The sequence below is a fragment of the Cenococcum geophilum genome (assembly GCF_001692895.1).
Source record: "Cenococcum geophilum 1.58 unplaced genomic scaffold K441scaffold_2, whole genome shotgun sequence".
Taxonomy (NCBI): domain Eukaryota; kingdom Fungi; phylum Ascomycota; class Dothideomycetes; order Gloniales; family Gloniaceae; genus Cenococcum; species Cenococcum geophilum.
The window spans coordinates 3,253,914-3,275,945 of NW_027137560.1; the positions used below are offsets into that span (position 1 = coordinate 3,253,914).

General features: G+C 50.7%; 9 protein-coding genes across 9 annotated transcripts; 5 read left to right on the plus strand and 4 right to left on the minus strand.

The window, feature by feature from the left end:
- Positions 1-247: 247 nt before the first annotated feature.
- K441DRAFT_692226 (uncharacterized protein) lies at positions 248-2,382 on the plus strand (the record flags this gene model as incomplete). Its single annotated transcript, XM_067652548.1, has 1 exon — positions 248-2,382. One exon carries the CDS (start codon positions 248-250, stop codon positions 2,300-2,302), a length of 2,055 nt encoding a protein of 684 aa, XP_067509866.1. The 3' UTR covers positions 2,303-2,382.
- A 200-nt stretch (positions 2,383-2,582) lies between these two features.
- Positions 2,583-3,531, minus strand: K441DRAFT_651287 (uncharacterized protein). Its single transcript, XM_067647158.1, has one exon. It carries the CDS (start codon positions 3,491-3,493, stop codon positions 2,642-2,644), a length of 852 nt encoding a protein of 283 aa, XP_067509867.1. The 5' UTR covers positions 3,494-3,531; the 3' UTR covers positions 2,583-2,641.
- A 493-nt stretch (positions 3,532-4,024) lies between these two features.
- Positions 4,025-5,152, plus strand: K441DRAFT_100370 (uncharacterized protein). Its single transcript, XM_067639896.1, has 2 exons — positions 4,025-4,391; positions 4,443-5,152. Exons 1-2 carry the CDS (start codon positions 4,190-4,192, stop codon positions 4,976-4,978), a joined length of 738 nt encoding a protein of 245 aa, XP_067509868.1. The 5' UTR covers positions 4,025-4,189; the 3' UTR covers positions 4,979-5,152.
- Positions 5,153-5,693: 541 nt separating this feature from the next.
- On the minus strand, positions 5,694-6,234 carry K441DRAFT_100377 (uncharacterized protein). The gene has a single exon (XM_067639897.1). The coding sequence runs from the start codon at positions 6,132-6,134 to the stop codon at positions 5,853-5,855; it is 282 nt and encodes a 93-aa protein (XP_067509869.1). The 5' UTR covers positions 6,135-6,234; the 3' UTR covers positions 5,694-5,852.
- An 85-nt stretch (positions 6,235-6,319) lies between these two features.
- K441DRAFT_651290 (uncharacterized protein) lies at positions 6,320-7,295 on the plus strand. Its single transcript, XM_067647159.1, has 2 exons — positions 6,320-6,497; positions 6,558-7,295. Exons 1-2 carry the CDS (start codon positions 6,335-6,337, stop codon positions 7,193-7,195), a joined length of 801 nt encoding a protein of 266 aa, XP_067509870.1. The 5' UTR covers positions 6,320-6,334; the 3' UTR covers positions 7,196-7,295.
- Positions 7,296-8,229: 934 nt separating this feature from the next.
- Positions 8,230-12,592, minus strand: K441DRAFT_692230 (uncharacterized protein). Its single transcript, XM_067652549.1, has 8 exons — positions 12,477-12,592; positions 12,037-12,326; positions 11,954-11,982; positions 11,709-11,900; positions 11,359-11,645; positions 10,943-11,304; positions 9,626-10,882; positions 8,230-9,547 (listed from the first exon to the last, which is right to left on the minus strand). The coding sequence occupies exons 1-8, from the start codon at positions 12,562-12,564 to the stop codon at positions 8,444-8,446; spliced, it is 3,609 nt and encodes a 1,202-aa protein (XP_067509871.1). The 5' UTR covers positions 12,565-12,592; the 3' UTR covers positions 8,230-8,443.
- A 742-nt stretch (positions 12,593-13,334) lies between these two features.
- Positions 13,335-14,765, plus strand: K441DRAFT_651292 (uncharacterized protein; the record flags this gene model as incomplete). Its single annotated transcript, XM_067647160.1, has 2 exons — positions 13,335-14,597; positions 14,679-14,765. Exons 1-2 carry the CDS (start codon positions 13,680-13,682, stop codon positions 14,763-14,765), a joined length of 1,005 nt encoding a protein of 334 aa, XP_067509872.1. The 5' UTR covers positions 13,335-13,679.
- A 1,449-nt stretch (positions 14,766-16,214) lies between these two features.
- K441DRAFT_100449 (laccase-like multicopper oxidase) lies at positions 16,215-18,419 on the minus strand. Its single transcript, XM_067639898.1, has 3 exons — positions 17,903-18,419; positions 16,808-17,844; positions 16,215-16,755 (listed from the first exon to the last, which is right to left on the minus strand). The coding sequence occupies exons 1-3, from the start codon at positions 18,273-18,275 to the stop codon at positions 16,357-16,359; spliced, it is 1,809 nt and encodes a 602-aa protein (XP_067509873.1). The 5' UTR covers positions 18,276-18,419; the 3' UTR covers positions 16,215-16,356.
- Positions 18,420-21,374: 2,955 nt separating this feature from the next.
- Positions 21,375-21,932, plus strand: K441DRAFT_533440 (uncharacterized protein; the record flags this gene model as incomplete). The annotated part of the gene is made up of 3 exons (XM_067642284.1): positions 21,375-21,537; positions 21,587-21,695; positions 21,749-21,932. 3 exons carry the CDS (start codon positions 21,375-21,377, stop codon positions 21,930-21,932), a joined length of 456 nt encoding a protein of 151 aa, XP_067509874.1.
- Between the last annotated feature and the right edge of the window lie 100 nt (positions 21,933-22,032).

The following is a 22,032-nucleotide window of genomic DNA, read 5'->3' on the forward strand; positions in this document are numbered from 1 at the left end:
TCTGGGACGAGGCTTCTGCCTGAAACTGCCGACCAATAAAACCTCTGGAATACTTGCTTTTTCCTATAACTAGGGCTCAGTATTCCGGAATGAGCTTGATATGTTCCGGCTCTTGCTAGAACAGAAACCAAAGACCCCCTAGCTTCTCTCATGGTACTTGAACCGGCGATCAGTAGCCAATAGTCATCTGGAAATCGGTCATACAACAACTATATGTTTCCAAAGTCTACCGCGATATTTCGTAAGAATGTCAGAAATTGTCGGAGGTAAATGGGCGCTATTGATAGGAATAAATCACTACCCCAAAGGCCCTACACCAAGGCTGGACATCGAAGACAGACCCATTGAATACAACAACTTGAATGGCTGCGTACAGGATATTCTGGAGGTTGAACAGTTTCTTCTGGAGATAATGAAGGTCGAAGAGAGTCATATCATTAAACTCCTTGCTCCTATTCCCGAAGATGATGGTCTCTGCGAATGCGCGAATAGAGATGAAGACAAGCCGACATACAAGAACATCACCAATGCACTAAACTCAATCATCAACCTTGCAAAGCCAGGAGATATGGTATATATTCACTACTCAGGCCATGGCGCACGTGCAACTACCATTTTTCCAAAATTGAAATCTGGGACGGAATGGGATGAAGCTTTTGTCCCCACTGATGTTGCCTGTGGGGGACAGTACTTGCGTGATCTCGAAATAGCTCTCTTCCTAAAGAGGATGGTTGACAAGAATTTGGTGATCACGGTGATTCTCGACTGCTGTCATTCTGGTGGGGCTGTACGAAACGCTGGGAGAGAGACAGTACGGGCGGTCAAGGGATATTACAAATCGGTTCTTCCGGAGGACCTTCCTGACTCCTTCGGGGAGATAGAACGCAATGGGTCTCTTATGCTTAGAGAGCCAGAAGGCTTCACCTTATTTGCGGCCTGCCTTCCACAGGAACGGGCGAGAGAAGTCATGTTTGACGATGGCCGCGTGCACGGCGTCTTCACACACTGCCTTCTGCAAACGCTCAGACACGGCCTATCCCAGATGCCTTCATCCCGAGCACTGTATCAGCGCGTATGTGGGAGGGTCCGGGATGAGTTTGTGGACCAGACCCCTTTCTTCGCTGGTGAGATCGATCGTCTCTTCTTCAGTGCCCATGTTATCGCACAGATAAATACAATATCCGTTCGACGTATATCCTCCTTTCAAAGAGTGGGTGACGAGCTAGACCTGGCAGGTGGTACTTCACATGGTGTTCATATTGGTTCCGAGTACGCTGTCTATCCCTTTGGTACAAGGATCAGTGGCACTGGGGCAATGAGAGTGGTAGTGAAGGAGGTTTTATCACTCATATCCGTCGCGACTATCGTTGAATTGAGTGACGCAAACATAGGCAATATTGAACCAGGTTGTCCAGCAGTTCTCCTCAAGCTGCCTTTTGAGGAGAAATTTCAGGTCACTTTCTTCTCTCGCGAAGCTGCGACAATGGAAATTTTTGCCCGAGACTGGGAGATTCACAAAGGGAATGATGGCTGGCTTCAGCTAGTCACAGGTACCGAGAATCATGCCTTGTCATCATTTCATATCACCACTAACGACAGGGGCGAATATGAGATCGGAGACAGCTATGGGATACCCTTGCCTAACATCGCCCCACCACTGCCGTTTTTGCTAGCAGGAGAACCTACAGCGATGCCCAAGCTTATTGGTCGGATCCGACATTTGGCGCAATTCTCCGCGGTCAAGAAGATAGATAACCCTGACGGTACATCCAATCTCCGAGGTAGTCTCTCACTTGAACTATCCCGTGTACCCGGCGTATCTTCTACGCAGCACGAAGAAGCTGGAGCGGAATATAGAGTAAGGAACACAGAGCGGATCAACTTATACGTAGGGAATCATGGCTCAGAAACAGTCTACTTCGCCTTGTTCAACCTCGCCCCGCTGTTTGGTATCTCTCAGATCTACCCTGCCCGGGCCGACTTTGAATGCCTGGAACCAGGGCAAAAACGAACGATTCAACTCAGAATGGGTATCCCATCGCAACTAATGCAACACGTTCCTCAGCCGGTATCCGTCCTAGATATACTGAAAGTTTTTGTAACGTTGGAACCAGCCTCGTTTCGCTCTCTAGAACTTCCTGCTATTGATTCCGCTGAGTTGAGGGGTTTCCGTGGCGGGACAGATACTCAGAACGGTCTCCAACGACTTCTTCACAAACTTGCCTGTCCAAGAAGGAATGCAACTTATGCTGCAGACATCGGTGATTGGCAGATGATGGAAGTGAGGGTACGCGTTGGTTGAGTTGTCACCGAAAAGACAGTCAGTTTTACACCGGTACCTAACTATAATCACATAACAAAAATAGTGATGTGATGTAATCTTTCGCTGCCATGAATGTGTATCCAGTATGAAATCGGTGATGAATGGAAATATTACTTTGTTCTTTATAGTTATAGCGCTGCTTAGCATCTACAAGAAGGGGAACTACTGCAAGGCTGGATTACTGATTCCTAAGAATGATAGTATCCAGTGCGAAACCGATCAGACAAAGCACAAGATGTGTTTGGGCATCATATTCGAAGAACCGTGTATGGAAATTAATTCCGTCAGCATTCAATCAATGTGTATAGTAGAAGTAAACTAAGTAAGGTACATTATATCCTCTCCATCAACGTTTATCGTCTTGAAATACTGGTATTTGATATCGTCAAGTTGCAAGTCCTCCGAAGCCTGGGCGTCGACGATATCTTTGACTTGTTCAGTTCCATTTCCTCCTCTGCTGCCCATGTATATTTTCCAACGGCTTGCAAGCTGAAGATATGCATCATCGACATCGTTTCGAGAGAACCGAGAGAACCGGATCTTCCGGTACTGGACGGCAAAGATCTGCTCTCCCGGCGCGCTGAATTTCATGCGTTCGTTGGACCGGTCGTTTCGAGACATCCCCACACCACAATCAAGAATTTCCCCACTAGGGATGGCGGCCCCGGGGCTGATAGCGCTAGCTAGCGTGGCGGGCATTTTGGCACTTGCCTTATTCTGCAGCACTCGCTCATCACTCTCGTTAACTTGTGTATCCACCAAGCTTTGGATTCCCGAAACCATATAGACGGGTTTGTTTCTTCGCATCGCACGCTCTAACCAAGCGCGTGTTCGGTTTGACCCACACATCTGTTCGAATATCGTTCCAGGGTTCTTTAGCTGGCGTGTAATGCATGATGCGGAAGATATATTGATATTCGACGTGTGTTGACTGCTGGAAGAGGTCGAAAAGAATGTAGTTAGGTATGCATGAAGCCCCGAGCCTTTAGTCTGATCCATAACGTAGCTGAAGTTTTCTAGGTGTTGAGTTACGATATCCTTATCTAAGATGCACCCCGCTTCCGGAGTAAAGAATTCCTGCTCGGGATGTCGGACGTCGAGCACCAGATTTCCGGTGCTAACTGCATCGTAAGGGAGAAAGTGGCGTAATATTAAGGTGGGTTTTACCATTATGGAATGAGAACTCTTCGTTGGAAAGAGGTCTCCGGGGAAAAGAGGGAAGTTGTGTCGCACGTGCAAAACAACACGTTACTGCCGTTTTCGGAATATCGGTAAAAACTGCCGAGACCGCATCGCACCCCACCAAACCTAGTATGAGGGGCAATGCTTGCGCTTTTAACTACTACTATTGTATTCAGTGTAGGTTGTGGCCTTCTAAATAAAGTTATTTACAGCGCTAGGCTTTGTATCAAAGGTAAAAAAAAGAATATAGTAGCTATTATAAAGGTAGTTGTTTCATGTCGCTGCTACCGGCATCCCGGTATGTTACCGCTCGACCACACCTTCGTGATATCAACTAACCTAACGAACCCTTGAAAATTCTTGAAGGGTGGTTCTGGAGCAAAAAACCACCTGACTAAATTCAATCATTTGAAGCCTCTGCGGCAGACTTCTTCTACTTTTTCTCGGGATAAACTCGTGCAGCACTCATGAAGGACACCATCATAGGTTGGGTGCATAATGCGAACCTCAAGGTTTCGAAGAGGCCTGTGGGGAGATACTTCAGGCTCGAGCATTCTGGTCACATAGACTCGTCGTCACCAAAGAAATTTCAAGAGGTATTGACGCGATTTGAAAACAGCCAAAAGAACAGAAGGGAGTTGTTTCTTTACGAAGATAAGAGCTGTTCTGGCAACCTTCTTCGCTATGGCCTACATGATCTCTGTCAACGCGAACATTACCTCTCAGTCTGGTGGGACATGCGTCTGCCCATCGGATGGCCCGGATCTCTACGGCACCGACCCTGCGTACTCGATAGGCGTCCAAGAGATCAACAGGGATCTTGTTCCGGCTACTGCCGCCATTGTAGCATTGACAAGTTTCTGCATGGGCTTGTTTGCTAACATGCGTGCGTAGCAACACCCAGCAACACCCCAAGACAAAGCTAACTCCAACCCAGCTATCGCCTTGGCTCCTGGGATGGGACTCAATGCTTATTTCGCTTACACTGTTGTTGGATACCATGGCTCTGGTCCCGTACCCTATGAAGTCGCATCGACGGCTGTATTTGTCGAAGGCTTTATTTTCGTGGCACTTACACTTCTTGGGATCCGTCAGTGGTTATCCAGAGCCATTCCAGCATCCATTAAACTTGCTACTGGAGTCGGAATCGACCTGTATCTTACCATAATAGGCCTCACTTACAATGCCGGTATTGGTGCCGTTACTAGTCACACCGACACACCTGTCGAACCGGCCGGATGTGCTCCTGAATTCCGGGACGAAAATAGCTTCTGTCCCAGTGCTGAGAAGATGAGAAATCCTACCATGTGGATTGGAATCTTCTGTGGAGGGATGCTCACCGTTCTGCTCATGGTGTACCGAGTCAAGGGCGCCATCATCATGGGAATCCTTCTGGTTTCCATTTTTTGGGTCCACGCCAGTCACTGCGTATATAGAAAGCGGAGCCGGTATTTCCGAAGGAGGCAAGACTAGCCTCACAGCCATCTTCACAGGAATCGCATCCTTCATTTCCATTTTCTTTGCTCCAATTTTTGCATCCATCCATCCATCCATGGGCACTAGATGCACACTCATCATTGTTGGATCCCTGATGGCTAAATCGGCAGCCGATATCAACTGGTGTTACTATGGCGATGCAGTCCTGGCCTTCATTACCATTGCGGTAATGCCGTTCACGTACAGTATCGCTTATAGTCTGATCGCAGGCATCATTACCTATATAGCATGATCATTGAGAAATTGTCTGGACGAAGGATTAANCCAGCCAATAAGGAGGAGAAAGATCCCCAAACGTATAAAATTCCAGGTCTCCTCCCGCCATGGGCGGTGAGAGCAGCTCGGGGGAAGAAAGATTCTTGGCGCGAAGACGAGGAGAGCATTGGCGTGGATGCAGATCGGGCGTCGGAATCTTCTTCAATGGATCGGATGACGGAGGGAAGAGCCGGCGTGCGGGTGCAACCTGGAGAAAAGGCAACCGTTTGAGCGTGCCGTGTGTATGTTGTAGGGCGTGGACTATGTCTTGTGGCATTCGTGAAGGTATCAAATTACCAGAGCGTTATTGGATGGGTATCATAATCACTTCTGCATGCGCGGGGGGGAAATGCGTGACGATGCCTGGTGACGTGAGTCTGTGGAGTCATGCCCATAATCTCAACTCGCTCCTGTATTTGATATATCATCTTTTCCATGCTGCATGAGGTAGGAGTTGCGAGTATCGTGAAGTCGTAGATGGAGGAGAGCGTCGGTACATCGGTATCTAGATTTGGCCAGTAATTGTAAGACGGATGGCGAGATTGGCCGATGCTCGCAGCGGGAAGGTTCCGCCAGGCGACAAGTGCCGACAGGATTATGTAGGCATCGATGCGTTTGGCCCCGAGAGGGTTGAACCAGGCTGACTTACCTGTGTTTCGCTGACCGTTGCCGGGCTTGGCTGGAAGAGGGACCGGGGAGGAGGCAAAGAGGGGTGGGAGAATTTGTCTGGCCGCGGGTTGAACGGTTGGCCGGAGCCGATGATGAGAAAAACGGCCAACCTCGGAAGTGACAGTGGTGACCACCAAAGAAATCCCCAAGAGCCCACGTCCAGTGGCGGCTTTCGCTTCTCCTCTCGCAATCTCTTTGCCTTCATCATGGGTACGTATATCAGTCAAGATTCCCTCTTCCCGCCCAACCGCGTCTTCCCATCGCACTCCAGCTTAAGCTGACAAACGCCGAGTCTACTTTTGCTAAGCATTGACATACAGTCACCTCACCTTCTCCCATAACTTGACTCACTACCTCGCCGCTACCAACCCAATTCCTCCTCCTCATCCTCCTCCTCACCCTCCTGCCATGCCTGGCTACACAAACACCAGACCGGTCTCCGTAATGCACAACGGCGTCAACGGCGCAAATGGCATGTACCACCTCAGCGGCACCAGTGGCGCGAACGGCACCACCAGCATGCCCTCCCACCCAGCCTTCGACTCAATCCCCGACACCATAGCAGCATTCGGTGCGCAGCAGCCCCTCCTCTCCCTGGCCCCCCTCCCCCGCTAACCCACCCACTCACCAGCGCGCGACGAATTCGTAATCGTGCTCGACTCGCCCTCGCGCGAAAACGAAGGCGACCTCATCATCGCCGCCTCAGCCCTCACCCCCTCCAAAGCCGCCTTCATGATCCGACACACCTCAGGCTACATCTGCGCGCCCCTCCCCGTCTCGCGCGCCGCGGCGCTGCAGCTTCCACAAATGGTCGCCGACAACGCCGACCCGAACCGCACCGCCTACGCCGTCTCAGTGGATGCGGCGGCCCCCGGCATCACGACCGGTATCAGCGCCGCCGACCGCGCGCTGACGTGCCGCGCGCTGGCGGACCCGGCGGCGAAGCCCGCGCACTTCCGCCGCCCCGGCCACGTGCTGCCGCTGCAGGCGCGCGACGGTGGCGTGCGCGTCAGGCGCGGGCACACCGAGGCGGCGGTCGATCTGTGCAGGCTGGCGGGCAAGCAGCCGGTGGGGGTCATCTGCGAGCTGATCACGGACGGTGAGGAGGTGCCCGGCAAGGCGGAGCGGCTGGGCGGCGGGATGATGCGGCGGGATCAGTGTTTGGAGTTCGGCCGCCGGTGGGGCATCAAGGTGTGCACGATTGAGGATCTGGTGCTGTATCTTGAAGCGACGGAGGGAAGGTTGGGGGTTGAAGGGAGCGATTATTAGGGACTTCTTGCTCCGCCGCCCCGCTAGAATAGGGGCATTGGCATATCTGGCGTTTTTTTTGGGAAGGGTGTTTCGCTTCGATTGGGGAGGGGGATTTTGGGGTGCGCATCTGGCTCTGGTGGATCGTGGCAGGGGAATCGCGCGAGCAGCCCCGTAGCACGTGCTGGGCCGACGGGTGTTCATGGCGTTTGATCGAGCATAGTACTCCCGAGTTGGATTGGAACGGAAAAGCAGTCGATTCCACGAATAGAACTTCCGGTAGCTTTGCTGATATTGCTCTACTATGCAGCCCGAATGTGCCAGTAGCACCTACTCGATAGCTCTAGCTTTCGACGTAGGCTTTTCTTGAACTGCGAGGTTGGAGTCAGGACATGACAATTTCCACAATTGATTGGATGTCGCGACGCCAGACGAGGGTTGTGCGTGACGGTGCTGAGAACGGTCCTCGCTCGTAAACCACTCGGGCCCGAAGGACATCCTGGCGGGGAATATATCGACATCATCTCGTCAATTCCGGTGGTTAGCGCAGCCATGTCTGCACGGCCTTTTTGAAGGGGAAGTTTTGGTATTTTTGCTGTTTAAGGGAAAGTAAGGCCGTGCAGACGTGGCTGCGCTAACCACCGGAATTGACGAGATGGTGTATGACTACATGACGCGTACTAATCCGAGATATCTCCAAGTGTTATGACTACAGTCAAAACTCTTTAGTACGATATTTGATTACAACGATATACTCTATATTACGATCTACACCCCTTGATCAAAGTTGTTTTAGTGTAATATTACAATATACTGACTATTTACAATATCGTTAAGTTTTCCCTACCAAAATCGTTATAACCAGTAGAGATTTTGTATGGGAGGGGCCCTACTTNGCCCGTAAGGTAGATGCCCTATACCCTTTTAGGATACCCGGNCACGTAGCGGCCTCTTATTTCCTGCTTATTAACCTAACACGTGACTCTATGTATAACAATACCATTGGTATTACGATACGATCGGCCGTACGACCTGCATCGTTATAAAGAGTTTTGACTGTAGTTCTTTTAGTGCTGCATAAAAGTAGGTCTCTAATTTACGTGAACCGCATCCCATTAAGTATCTAACCCTGTAATGTTGAAAATGCACAATGTTACATAGGGAAAAGTGGTAGTAAAGTACGGATGTCAAGACGCAAGAACGCAGTACGCAAACAAAGGACGCCCAACCTCCTCAGATACCCTTGGCTCTCCCAGAGAACCCTCCCATCTATTTGAGCTCCGTGACGGCTACGACATGGGTCTGGGGGATGGTTTTCTCGGAAGATATCACAGCTTGTGGGCTAGGTAGCTCTATGGGGGCCACATGAGTGTGCGGAGAGACGAACTCAACAGGAACTACTGGAGAATGCGGAGAAGCGAGCTCAACAAGAGCTACTGGAGGATCCGGAGAGGCGAGCTCAACAGGAGCTACTGGAGAATGCGGAGGCGCTAGCTCGACAGGAGCTGTCGGAGCATGCGGAACCGCAAGCTCAACGGGAGCCGCCGGGGCATGCGGCGAGGACAGCTCCACAGGTGCTGTTTGGATTGGGCTAGAGAGCTCGACAGGAGCTGCCATGCCATGAGGACTGGCAGGTCCAGTTGGGCGTGTTGGAGTCGGTTGCTCGTATTCATCTGGCCCTTCATCCTCTTCGTCCCCTTCATCATATTCGTCTTCGGGATTGACGTGCTCTGCAATAACACTGCGGCTGTGCGCCTCGTCTGCCTGTCTCTTCTCTTGACGGTTGGCATGAAGCGTCCGGTTCTCTTGCAACTTGCCTCTCGTCCATCCCACCGAATGCGCAACCGATGCATCGGCGGGCATAGTCAAGTCATCAGGACCAGCGTTAGCGGTGCCAGTGAAAGCTGACAGCCGAGAAAGAGTGACCAGGCTCAAGTTCTTACTTTCTTGCTTGGTTTGCTTGATCTCTTGCTTCGTCTGCTTGGCTGTTTTGGCGATCGAATTCTGCAATGTCGAGATGGCGGCCGGGGTGAAGATGTGCGAAAGCGCGGTATTCATGCTCATCTTCACCTGACCTCGCACTTGCACTTTGCGGACGCCGAACCGGATCACGACGTTGCTCCACCACTGCGCAAACCCGATGTGTTCAAGTGTCCCCATAATGGTCCCCAAGACACCAACAAGGAACTCGGTTCGTTCGGTGGACCCGATAGGTGCACTGGAGGGTGTTGTATTGAGTAGTTGGCTTAGCAGTGGTAGGTGGCTCATGACCTCATTTGTCGGGATAGGGTTTGGCCATGAAGGTGTGTCGCAGTACCGTGTTATCTCGGTTCCAATCTGAGCTTCGATCGAGATGCAAATTGCTTGGAAGATCTGAAATAGCGTTCTTGTCAGCACAGAAAATATTTGCGAAAGCTTCAACTAGCTAGTCTGGAAAGTGGTTTCTCTTACCTTTTCACTAATGAGCTCATTGGTTGCCGTTACATTCCCGTCGTTCTGGTCTCCTGGTTTTGAATTTATAAGATGGGGGAGACCATTATACAGGGCCATGGGGGGGAGGCCATTTCTATCCCATTGCCCAGCAAGGTTCCAGAAGATGCGCGCCTGGTCACTGAACGGTAAGCAGGCAACGATCATGTACATGTGATAATCTAAAATCCATGGGCCTGGTTGGTGAGGTAATCTAGAAGCGAAGAGTTTGGCAGACTTGGGTAGACCTTCAGACACAATCACAGTGCCAGAATTACCGTTTGAGCCATTTGTGGCATCCGGCCTGGCAACGAACCTACGTAGCGGGAAAGTTTTGTTCAGCTTCTTCGCTGCACTTTTAGAATGCGAAATAAGCGCGCTGTCAAGGTCGCTGAAGCATCCAGTAAGAGGATTCTTCTTGGCTCCAAATTTGTGATAAGAGTGCGAGCCATCTGTGGCTCGTTTGCCGGGTTTCAAAGAGTCGAGCAATCCCGCAAGATTCTCAACATCAATGGAGGGGACGGCGGTTGAGGGCGTCGGGAATGATGATAAACTGCTCCATGAGTGCAAACTGTTCGAATCTGCCACACTTGCGAAGAGGAAACTCGTTCCAACCTTGGCAAGCCGACACACCTCCCATGGGTCCAGTAAGTCCCAGGGGCTACGGTGGCCAGCGCGGAAATAGGAGAGAGTGCTTCCATAAATAATGATGCTCTTTCCTGCGTATCTGCTGAGGATGTCTGTATTCGTTTCCGGGTCAATGAATGAACCAGTTAAGCTGATATTGAAGATATCTACTTCGAGCTGGAGTCCTTTTCGAATGAAGTTTATGATCTGATGAATAGCATGATTCGGTGTACCTGCGTTGACGACGAGCAGGAACCTCGATTTTTCCTTGTATTCATACTTGCCAGAAATTTGCATTTTCATGTCATGTCTCATGACAGATCGTGCTGAGGATGCTGAACCAGTTCCCTCTTGAGGCTTCGAAGGGTCTGAGAGCATCAGGTCCAGTGTAAGGACGCTATCGCTATACTCCATAGCGTTGCTGGAGACCATAAAGTCCTGGTCAATTGGAACCTCTGCGCCGGGAAGTAGTATGTCAAGTTCATCCTCTGCCCACCTTCGGCCACCTCCATATTTGAGGTTGAACACTCCATCTGGGTCCGACAAGCGAGTAGCAACATGGCGTCGAAGTCTTCCTTGAATACCGTATTCCTTTGTAGAAACGTTTTTCAACTAGGCATTCTAATTAGCCACGGTTGTTATAAGAATGGTTGTACAGTATAAACTACTCACAGTCCACGAGAACCTGACATTGTCTCCCTTTGCCACGCAATCAAGATGTCGTGGCACACTCAATTGAAGAGGATATTGGATTTCGACAGGGGCCCCTCCGCCAACGTGAAATTCAGGGAGCGATCTTTGTAGACGTTCATCAAACGTTGCAATAAGAACGACCTCGGCGTTCTCAAAAAGCTGATGGCCCGGTATTCTTGCGGCTGTTTCGTTTTTAATGAGAGCTTTTATTTCACCTGGTACTTTAACTTTGTCGCCCACTTGGATTTCGCGGGGCAGCTCGATTGACCTGACCGGTTCGAACCAACGGCCTCCGTGTATAGCAATCGTGATGCGGTTCAAGTTTGGCGAAGGCATGCCGCCTTATAGGCTCTCAATTAGTAATACGAAGCCAATGTGGATGGATTCATACATACCAACATTTTCTACAATTAAGTTTTTAACGATAATATGTTCTCCAGGCTCATTAATGCCATCTTGGTTTTCGTCCTCAACATCAAAGCTCACTACTTTAAGCATATATCGTTTGGGAAAAGTCGCCTCAGTTAGATCACCTTTGATAACCCGAATTTGAGATGATCCTTGCTTTCCACCTTGTCCCCCTGATAGATAAGTCGCTGGAGGTATACCGGGAGGTCCTTGGGGACCTGGAGCGCCGGCGCCTCGTGTGACGGTATAAGTACGATCACCATGCCGATCTTGCCTATCTCGTCGTCAATTATGTTTCAGATGGATAGATGAAGGTAATAGTCGTCTGTTAACATACCATACGCCCCCATTTCCACCATGACCTCCAATTCCACCTTCTCCTGGTTGGCCGTGGGTCCCGCTAAGACCGCCTCTGCCTCCATTGAGGTCCCAGAAAACACATGCGAGCGTGTCAAGATCAGATTCATGGACCGTGATGAATATGTTTCCCGCATCGGCACCATTGGCTCCATTAGTGCCGTAACCACCACTGATATAAATGATTAGCTCTCCATGCCTCGGACTTATAAATCGGATACAGACTTTCCACCAGGTGCTCCTATCCCTCCTGGCTAGTTTGAATCAGCATCAGTGGTCACAGGGCATTGAGGTAAGGCCAAACTAACAGTCGCATCGTGATATTTTGTCGCATCTCGACCTCGGGAACCCTGACCACCCTGTTGGCCATCTTCACCCCGTCCGCCGTTCCCACCATCTCCACCTTTGACATTCAACATGAGATTTTGATCTCTGTTCACCTCCCACTTCGCTCCCGTAAAGCCTCCCTCGCCCCCCACTTGTATATATTGCGGTTTTGCGCTGCTATAGCTGAGTCGTACCCTAACGTCGGAACCGGGCATTCCTGCAGAAGGCGCAGCAGCTGACCGACCGTCCGCTCCTCGACGTCCATACTCCGCTGTAATATTTAATCAGCTTCTCATGGAATGAACGTCAAGGTCTTTCTCTCTTTTGCCTGGATGGGCCTGGCGAACAGAGAGAAATAGTGTTCTACTGCCTGAAAGAAAGATGTAACGGGTCTGGAAGAAAGAGATCGTTTCCAACGTACCAGTCGCAGCGCGTGGCGGGTATACTACAGTTGCATGATTGCCGTCTACGCCAGCAGCACTAATCGTGATTTCTTCGCGAGCCTGCATCTTTCTGTCCTCCTGGAACGATCAAAGGAATGAAAATGGACTTTGTGGCAAGGCTGAGGGCGCTCGGAAAGAAATTCGGGGTTCCGCATGATTAAATCAAAGGCATCAGACTGTGCATAAATTATGATTGAGGCTCAGAGTGCGTGGTTTGACTCGAGGCTAACACCGAGGTTGAAGCGCCAAAAGAGAATCCAATATGCCACATCTGGCATGATGGCGTTCTAGACGTAGGCCCGAAAGCCATGAAATAATCCACATGGAGTGGCCGGCTGGCAGATTCCGTTGGTCGGATGAAATTCTTGTGCCCTGATAGTGGTAACAAGATATGGGATTATTTGACTTTTTAGCCAATGACAGACGAATGAAATTAAGCATGGTTAAGCTACATGTATCAGCCTTGCCTACGGAGCCTTTTCGCTTGGGCTAGCTGCGGGAGAATATGCTCGAGCGGTCACCGTAGATTACTGTAGTGCAAAGGCCGAATCAAAGTTGCGCTATCCTCAACTAGGCTTTCTAAAAGGCTGCTCAGAGTGTCTTTCAACACAAGCGGTTTTGCAAGCTTCGCATGAAGTCTATAAATGTCATCTCGTGACTTTGTTGACCGGAATGAGAAGCCCCTGAAACTTGGCAAGGGAGAGGGCTTGTTGGGGTGGTGATTTGAGGTTCTGGAGTTGGAGGTTCTGACTGGAAAGCTAGGGAGAAGGAGAACTAGTGGCTCGGCAAAATAAGTCGAGGTGCGCCTCATCGCTTCGAGAGTCCAACACCACGATGCCTCCCAGCTCAGCTGGACTTTGGCGTGCGCTGAAATGCGCCATCTGCCTCTCTTTAGCGCTTCTACATCTTGAATCCTGCTGGGATGGCGAAACATTCGAGCGTGAGTGACATCTGACCAACCAGCACTTGTCCTGGGCGGATTATCCGCTCCGCAGTTGTTTTTCGAGATTTGTGCTGTGCTATCTCCTATTCATTTTTATGCACGACTTAGGTCCTTAGATCCCGTGCTTTTCGGCCTTGCAGGTTTGCCAATTCCTCGTTTCTGCTTGTTGAGTCCTCAATTAACCTCACTGTTTGAACTTGTTTATTATACTTGTCCCGCATTACATTCCCTAAGAAGTATGCCCATCCGCAAGGAGAAAACAAAGATCACACCTCGAGACCGCTTGAGCAACCCCGCAGTCAAGCGTACGGGGGTGTTTGCCGCCAACCTGCGACCGCCCGAATATGTTGAAAACTCGACTCTCCCGGAGCCACGTACGCACGCCGACCGTGGAACATACGCTACTCCATCGCTCAACAAAGATCTAGAGTATTTTCATGCCGTCGCTGCTGGAGAGTATGCAGGTCCAGACCCGGGCAACGATGCGATGCTAGTTCTCAACCTCTTCCGCTCGACGCTGACGCACATCCTACCCATAGCGGAGCGGCTCACGCTTGGCCAGGCCCAAGGCGCACCCTACTATGCCCTAAACACCACGCCGAGCACGACCAGTCATGATGAGTTCAATACGTTGGTCGTTACCCGGCGTCATCCAGTCAATGCCGTTTACTCGGAAGCGTGCGTGGCGGAGATACAGCCGAAGCTCAACCTGACGATCCCGGGCGTGAGGTCAGTCGCAGTGTTGAAGCAAGGAAAGGAAGAGTACAACCTGGCATACGGTGACAGGTCTACTCTGGGTAAAATTGGTGAATGTTTCGGCCTCTACCACAAGAAGCGGGGCGAGCAGGGCCGGTGCGACGAAATTGCACTGGCTTTCCTCTACTGCGATGAAGGGTGGAGGACCTTGGAGGAAATGGCGGATAAGAGGGGTATCATCTGGGCCAAGCGGCCTGAGCGGGAATTGCCTCCTAATGGATCCCTTAGTGCGGACTTTAAGGATCTACAATATACTGAGGGCAAAATCTTCGCCAAGCGGCCTGAGCAGGAATTGCTTCCTAATGGAGCTCTCAGTGCGGACTTCAAGGATCCGCAATATACTGAGGGCGGGATCTGGGCCAAGCGCCTGAGCAGGAACTGCTTCCTAATGGAGCTCTTAGTGTGGACTTTAAGGATCTGCGATATACTGAGGCAAAATCTGGGCCAAGCGGCCTGAGCAGGAATTGCCTTCCTAATGAAGCTCTCAGTGGCGGATTTCAAGAATCCGCAATATACTGAGGGCCAAAATTTTGCCACTGAGCAGGAATTGCTTCCTGGTGGCTCTTAGTGCGGACTTTAAGGATTTGCGATATACTGAGGGTAAAATCTTGGCTAAGCGGCCTGAGCAGGAATTGCTTCCTAATGGAGCTCTCAGTGCGGACTTCAAGGATCCGCAATATACTGAGGGCGGGATCTGGGCCAAGCGGCCTGAGCAGGAATTACTTCCTGGTGGAGCTCCTAGTGCGGACTTTAAGGATCCGCGATGTACTGAGGGCAAAATGGCATATCTGGATTTCCAGCAACGCTGGCCGCAGTTCATCAGCAAGGCTCGCGACGCGCACCCAATCATGGATATCCTGGCGACAGCTTTCTTCGTTGTCATGACGGTGCAGTCGCGAAAGGAGCGCATGATCCAGGAGCTAGGGGCTTTACCTGGGTATACCCCGTAGAGAAATACTATCCTGATACTTCCGCTATCCTTGCATCAGCTCGTATGTTAGGCGTACTTACGTGGGATTTGCTTAATCTTTGGAGAAGCTGCTAGTCGAAGCTTGGGAAGAGTGTATGCAATGCTGCATGCATCTAACGCACCTAGCATCCGGAGGTTCTCAAATCCCTTCCCCGTTCCCCCACCATTAATCGCTTGCGTAGACAAATCACCGATAAAGCCTCTCTTCTACTTTCAACGCAATGCCATGCATTAGCCACCAACTCACACCCCTTCACCCATCCAATCCCAAGCACCCTGCACAGCAAAGTCTATCTCAACGTCAACGCTAACCTTAGCCCAATGCACGTTCCCGTTCTCCTCCACCGATGCTGTAAACCTGCTCAATCTCCCGCAAATTTAGCCTGCTCAAATTTGCTCAATACCTGGCATATAAACCACCATACGCCCACTACCTCGCTCCTCAGTATCCTAGCTATACTAGTCAGAATCTTTCGTTTTCCCTTCTCTCTCATATTCCATACCACAGCAACAGGAACTACATCACGTCACTTCTTGGACCCTTTCCAGAGAGCATGATAATAGTGCCTATCGATCATGCCAACGTTCTATAAACAGGGCTTTGCTGAGCTTGCGGGAAATGGGCACATAAACAGCGGAAAGGACGTGGAGACGTGAGATTTTTTTGCGCAAATGACCACACGCAAAAGCATATTTCGGGAAGAATCCCTACAGCAGCGGACAGTTTCTCACAGCGAAAAGGCCCACTCACATTTCCCTAACCCCTTCGACCAACAACCTAATACCACACCAGAACTATTTCACTATGTCATTAAGACCAAACATCACCACGAACTCACAAACGACGCATCAAGCAAAACAGCAAGGACAGCCAGTAAGATAAGGTTGGCATTAGTCATGTATTAGTCCGTCCAAAGCAAACCACCAAATCTTTTTACAGCAGTTAATCCAAACGCCGCCCCTGCCCAATACAATCTAGGCGCGCGTCCATCTATAGGATGAGTATCCGCAGCCGGCAATGCATGAGATCCGAGTTTCGATGGCTGAAAAGGGGAAAAAAAGATGTTGCCTTGCCCAACCAGCTCAGCAGCAGCAGCAGCAGCCGCAGCAACTGCTATGACAACAACAGCAACCGCCACAGCGCTCGGCTAATGATATAAAGCTGAAACATTTTCTTCACAACTCCACTCTACAAGCCCGAGTCGGTCTTGGGCCAAACGGGGTTCTCCCAGTACTTGTCCCAGTTGGAGCAGGTGGTCTCCCAGGCGGCGTCGGGAAGGTTGATGGTGCTCTTGCTCTCGAGGAATTGCACGCCGAGGCCCTCGCTAATGTGCCACGCGATGTGGCAGTGCATGAGCCAGGCACCCGGGTTGTCGGTCTGGAACGCCAACGCGAGCCAGCCGCCGCCGGGCAGGAGCGCGACGTCGCGCCGCGGCGGGTTTTTGTACGTCAGCGTGCTGGGGGAGGTGCTGATGTTGAACGTGCCCGAGCCCGTGCCTAGGACGTAGAAGTCGTGGCCGTGGAGATGGATCGGGTGGGGGATTGGCACGGGAGTGCCGGGAGTCTCTTGGATGATCCAGTAGGACCACTAATTAAGCGTTAATACAGTGTCGGCTTGGAGCACTAATCGGAAGACTTACTGTTCCTTCGTTTGGAATTTCGATGAGGTTGAAGACTGCCGGGTAGCTGGTGTTTCCGGTCTTGACATACTCCAATGTCGGCTTCTCCCAATCAACATCGATAGCAGTAAGGTTGACACCCCAAACAACAATGTTTTGGCCGTTGGTTGTGACCTGTTCTACGGCTATATCTACCTGGAGATTTCCGACCTGGCTGACGAACTCGCTGCTAGAAACAGTGTTCGGGACCCAGGGGACAAGAGGGCTCTCGTCCTTGCAGACGCTGGGAATGGTGGTAGCGGTAGTAGTGGGGTCTCCTGAAGCTGCACCACTATAACTGAAGATACTGCGTCCGAAAAAGTTGTTTGAGCTTGCGCAGTCAGTGGCGACTTCCGCCCTGAACCAATAGTTGCGGACGGTTTGATTGGCGTAAATGACCACATCATATCTCTGGCCGACAGCCATCAAAATCCAGTTAGTTGTGTATGGCTTAATTGGCACAAGGTCAGCAGTCATAACTGTAAAGGGATGGTTGTCCAGAGAAACCCTGATCATGTTGTCTACGGAGGTGTTGATCAATCTCAGGCGGTATTTCTTGCCTTTAGTTATAGAGACTGTGTTGTAGGTGCCACCGCCCGCCGCATTTTTGTTGGTGCCATTGATGAGAATAGTATCAGCAGGAGGTGGGCCATTACCGCTTTGAAGGTTGACGTCGGTAATGTCAGCAATCTGGAAGGCGGTCTTGTAATACCAATCATTGATAGCATATGTGCCAAGATCAATGTCATAGTTCGAGCTTGCAGGTCCGTTGATAATCATTGTGCCAAAAGCACCATCACCATACTGAGCACTGTAATGAGAGTGGTACCAAGTAGAGCCAAATTGAGTGCACCGGAAAGTGTATGTCGTGGTGTCGCCAGGTGCGAGAGGGCATTCGGTGATACCATCAACACCATCCATAGTATTGGTGTTCAGCTGACGGATTCCGTGCCAGTGGATGCCAGTGCCGTTGCCAGTCATGGAATTCTTCACCGTGATTGACAAAGTATCACCCCAGTCTATATGAAGTCGGTTAGCATCGCCATGGCAGTACTGCACTTTTAGAGCTCTACTTACTTGCTTGAATTGTAGGGCCTGGATATTGGCCATTGAATAAAAGGCATGGCCGAGCGCCATTTCCATCAAGGTTACAGGTCGTATTGGTTATCTCCAGATTGTAAGAGACTGTACGGCCAGTCGTTGGCCATTTGGCATCGAAGTCGGTAGCAACGCTGTATCCACTGGACCAGCAGTTTCGTGTCAGAGGTCCATTGGTACAGGCTGAATCCGCAACCCTTGTCGATGTTGATGTAGCAGAAGCGGTACTTGCGCGGCGAACGAGAGTTGGACCTTTCTCTCCCCAGAGAGTGTGGTCGGGAGGGATCTGTAGTGCGGACGAGGTTGAAGCAAATGCCAACAGGCAAGCGCTAGCCAGCTGCTGAACACGCATGGTAGGCTAACAGGTGCTTGTAGCACGGGACAGATTGTATACAATTTTTGGAATAACAAAGAACTATTAAAAGAGAGGAAGAAATCTAAACGAGAGGAGCTTCAAGGCAAGGGAGCCAACTGCTTGCTAAAATGAAAGGATATTTTGGGGGCAGAGGATGCTCATAGATATATAGACTCATCAATTCCCTACGGCTCGTGCTAGAATCACAATCAATACCCGCTAGTAACGCCCTATCTGGACACGGGGCGGAAGATAACTGCCATGGATTACGTTAGTACCAGTTCCGTCGACCTAGCTACAGTCGGATCGAATATGGTACGGGTTTGCAGCCAGCCCAGCACAGGGGTATAGCTCCGGTGGCTGCATCTAGTTCAAGGGTTTGGAATAATAATAGTAACAAGAGACGAAAGAGAGACTGAAGGAGAAATTTACCATGCAGGAGCCCAATGGTACGGCCAGCGTTACGCAACGCGTGGAACAAACGAGGAGCAACGGAGAGCCACCAAAACAATTTGGTAATGGGTGAATATTTCACCGGATCCCCAATGCCCAGATTCAGTGGAGCGATGGCGTCGAGCCATAGTCAGGCACGGGTTGAAGCATGACGAACGGCGCTTCTGAGAAGCGCGAAAGAAGGTTGAGGCTGACGGAAAGCGAAACACAAACAGAAAACACGGCCTACACCAGGGGTCGACCATGCGAGCGAAGAACCGGAAAAGGTAATGAGCGACGGCAAAATGCTCCAGCAGATCTAGGCCCAAGCGAACTAAGTTTTGACTGCAGTAGTAGGGGAAGCAATGAGCGTCGTGTGCCTGGGCAGCCTACCTGCTCACATAACTTAGCGACTGCCATGCGCATTCGTCATCGGCAGCCTTAGGCTAAGAAATCAACCATAAACGTTAGGGGCCACTAGGGATTGTAGCAGACGGCATCTGCTGACTCTCCGCATCATCAGAGGTAAGTTAAGTATACGATCATGTTAGTAGTATCGCATTAATTGTCGCCATCGTTGCCGGCTCGTGATGAACCTCCGTCATAACAATTCTGGAAGCGGGTAGAGTCCAGCCTCGGGGGCACACGGCATTGATCCCGTAAGAAGGACGCTCGGCTCGAAAAATGCATTGGCGACCCATGCCACCGCTCGTTTCTACAAGCCTCAAAAAGGTGTGGGTTTGTTTTACACAACGTCTGCCCTCGGGAAACGTGGCGGAGCGTGGCGGAACGTGGTCGAGTGGTCGAGTTTCGGTGGAAGTTGGAGGAGGTTGGTGGTGGAAATCTCTGGCTCACGGTTAGTGATTAGCAGGACCCTTGCAGGTCGCGCATAACAATGCATACTCATGCATCTTCCATCTAAATTTGGCATCGGTCGAGATCCCCTTTGGAGAAAGTGGGCCTTATCGATATATACCCGGCCAGCAGCTAATTACTGAATGAAGGTGCGCCACGGCGACATGTCCACCATCAACACCAACAGCGAACCACACGATAATCCTAGAGCATTTTTGAACCGACTTATTAGCCATTTACCCTATGAGCTCACGCGGAGCTTCGGCTATGGGCTTTCAATGTGAACAACGAGAACTGACCACAGTGGCTACTCTTCGGCACAATCTGTTGTACTTCGTAGGCGTTTCTTACTGTTTTCCCCCCCTCGGTTTCTCGAGGCTATACGAGGTTTAATTATTATGAAGCCCAGGGTTTGCAGGACGCAGCAGCCTTGGAGTTCTTCGAAACTATACGAATGAGCTGACCTAGCATGATTCGCTGTTGTTTTTCCGCGACATTTTGTTCCTGGTCAAAGCGGTGGTAACACAACTGTGCCAACTCAGCGGAAAAATCAGCCTCCTTGTACCCTTTCGAGCAGGCTGAGCATCGGCGCGGAAGGATTTTCTCCTTCTCTCCACAGCGGAGTCGCTTGCCCTCCTGACGCGCATAAACCAGTGCTAGAGGATGGATCCCCACCCGCCGTCTCGGCTCCGCTTGGCGGGCGCGGTATGCGTATCCTTCAACCCAAATCGGCGAATGTTATTCTGGTTGGTGGTGGTGACATATCGATAAGCTCTGCCGTCACACCGTGGCTTGAATAGCTTGTACAAGGGGGTAACACGTACGAACACGAAAATATTCGCTGACAGCTAACGTTACCCCTGATAATCAGCGATCTGTAACTGCATTGAACTCCTGGCTGGGACGCAATTTCAAGATGAGCAGCCAAGCCGTAGGAAGCCAATCAAGCCAACCAAGCCCGCTAAGTGTGATCTTCCCGTCCTTATCGATGCGAGCAATGACCATCGTTTGGGATCATCAGCCACCATGGAGATTTAGCCGCGCCCCAAATAGCGAAGCTTTGCCACAAGCGGGACAGCGCCACGAGCCCTTGCACAGATCGGTCTGAGCATTTCCTGTGGAGATCTGGGCTTCCTTGGTTTCCCCGGCTTCCCTTGCTTCACTGGCCTACAGCAGCCCTAATGCAACACCACAATAATTCACGACCTCTCGTTTAGCCTATCTCGTGCGGCCTTGCTGAGTCGCTACACTCGTATATGCGACGATACCGGGTTACGCGCCACAGCGACCAAAATATACTCTCCTGGCCGTCGCAGTGTCGATCGTCCAACCTAACTTCATCTCCACCACTCCGTGCCCGCATGTCTTACCCTGAATCCTCCCCCTGCTGCCCGCCCAATTGGCGCCGGACTATGCAGATAGCAAGCTCAGGCATCCCTCCTGGGGTATCTTACTCGCTAACTTTGTCTTCAGTGAGGCGTCAGCCGCCAGCAAAACAATGGAACCCATCCCAGCTCTTCGTGCGTGTTCGGATGGTGGCTTCTGGGGCGTACTTCACCTTCAGAGCAAAATTCGGCGACATCTTCTCAGGCCGTGCTAATGCCGCAGAATGGACCCTGCTGGCCAGCTCCATGGCCGTCTGATCATTTTCTCTCCGCTCTTCTTAAGGTGGATAGCCTCTCTCGTGTATCTTCATCAACTACATCTTCCATTACCTTGCCTTCAGTTCCTGGCCTGTGTTTTCTCTGCCAAGGACCAAGTCCCTCGTTATTCTTCTTGTAGTGGTTCATTTACAACTTGGTCTCCGTCATGTCTCCTCTCGCCTCACTGTGCAGTCTGGGCCTATTAGCTCTGCTTGCGCGGAGATCCCTGGCTGACTGCAATTCCTTTGGCATGGACTTCCAGAACGGAGGAGCTTATTTCCAAAACTCTCTTTCGACAGAACCCTTTACTTTCGTATCTGAGTTTGAAGGTGAGCTTGCTTCTTGTGTTATCGTACCAATGCTTACTAGTTGATCAAGGTTGCAACAATGACACTGCAAATAATGTTCTGGTCGATCCAACCGGAGAGCAATATCTTTGCACAGATACGAATCTGACCCCTGACGATACAAATCAGATGTCGACATGGTAAGCAATATAGCAAGAGTAAGATATCAACACACTAATTGATCGATCAACAGTCCACTGAACAAGAACCAACTCTCCTCCGGTGCTTGGTCAGTCCTTATCCTCAGTAACAATGGTGATGGCGACCCAATCGCGTACGAGCGTGATTTCTCTCTTGATGTTGGACCGCAATCAACAAGCACAGTGGGTTTCGTTCTGTTATTCAGTCATAGTTCCAACGCTAATAATATTTTCTAGTACACTCCTACTGGTACATCCCCAAATGCGTGTTAAATTGTATGACTATACTAATCGAGGCTTTAGTGACCGCCACTGCGGTTGTTACCCCAGTCGTCAG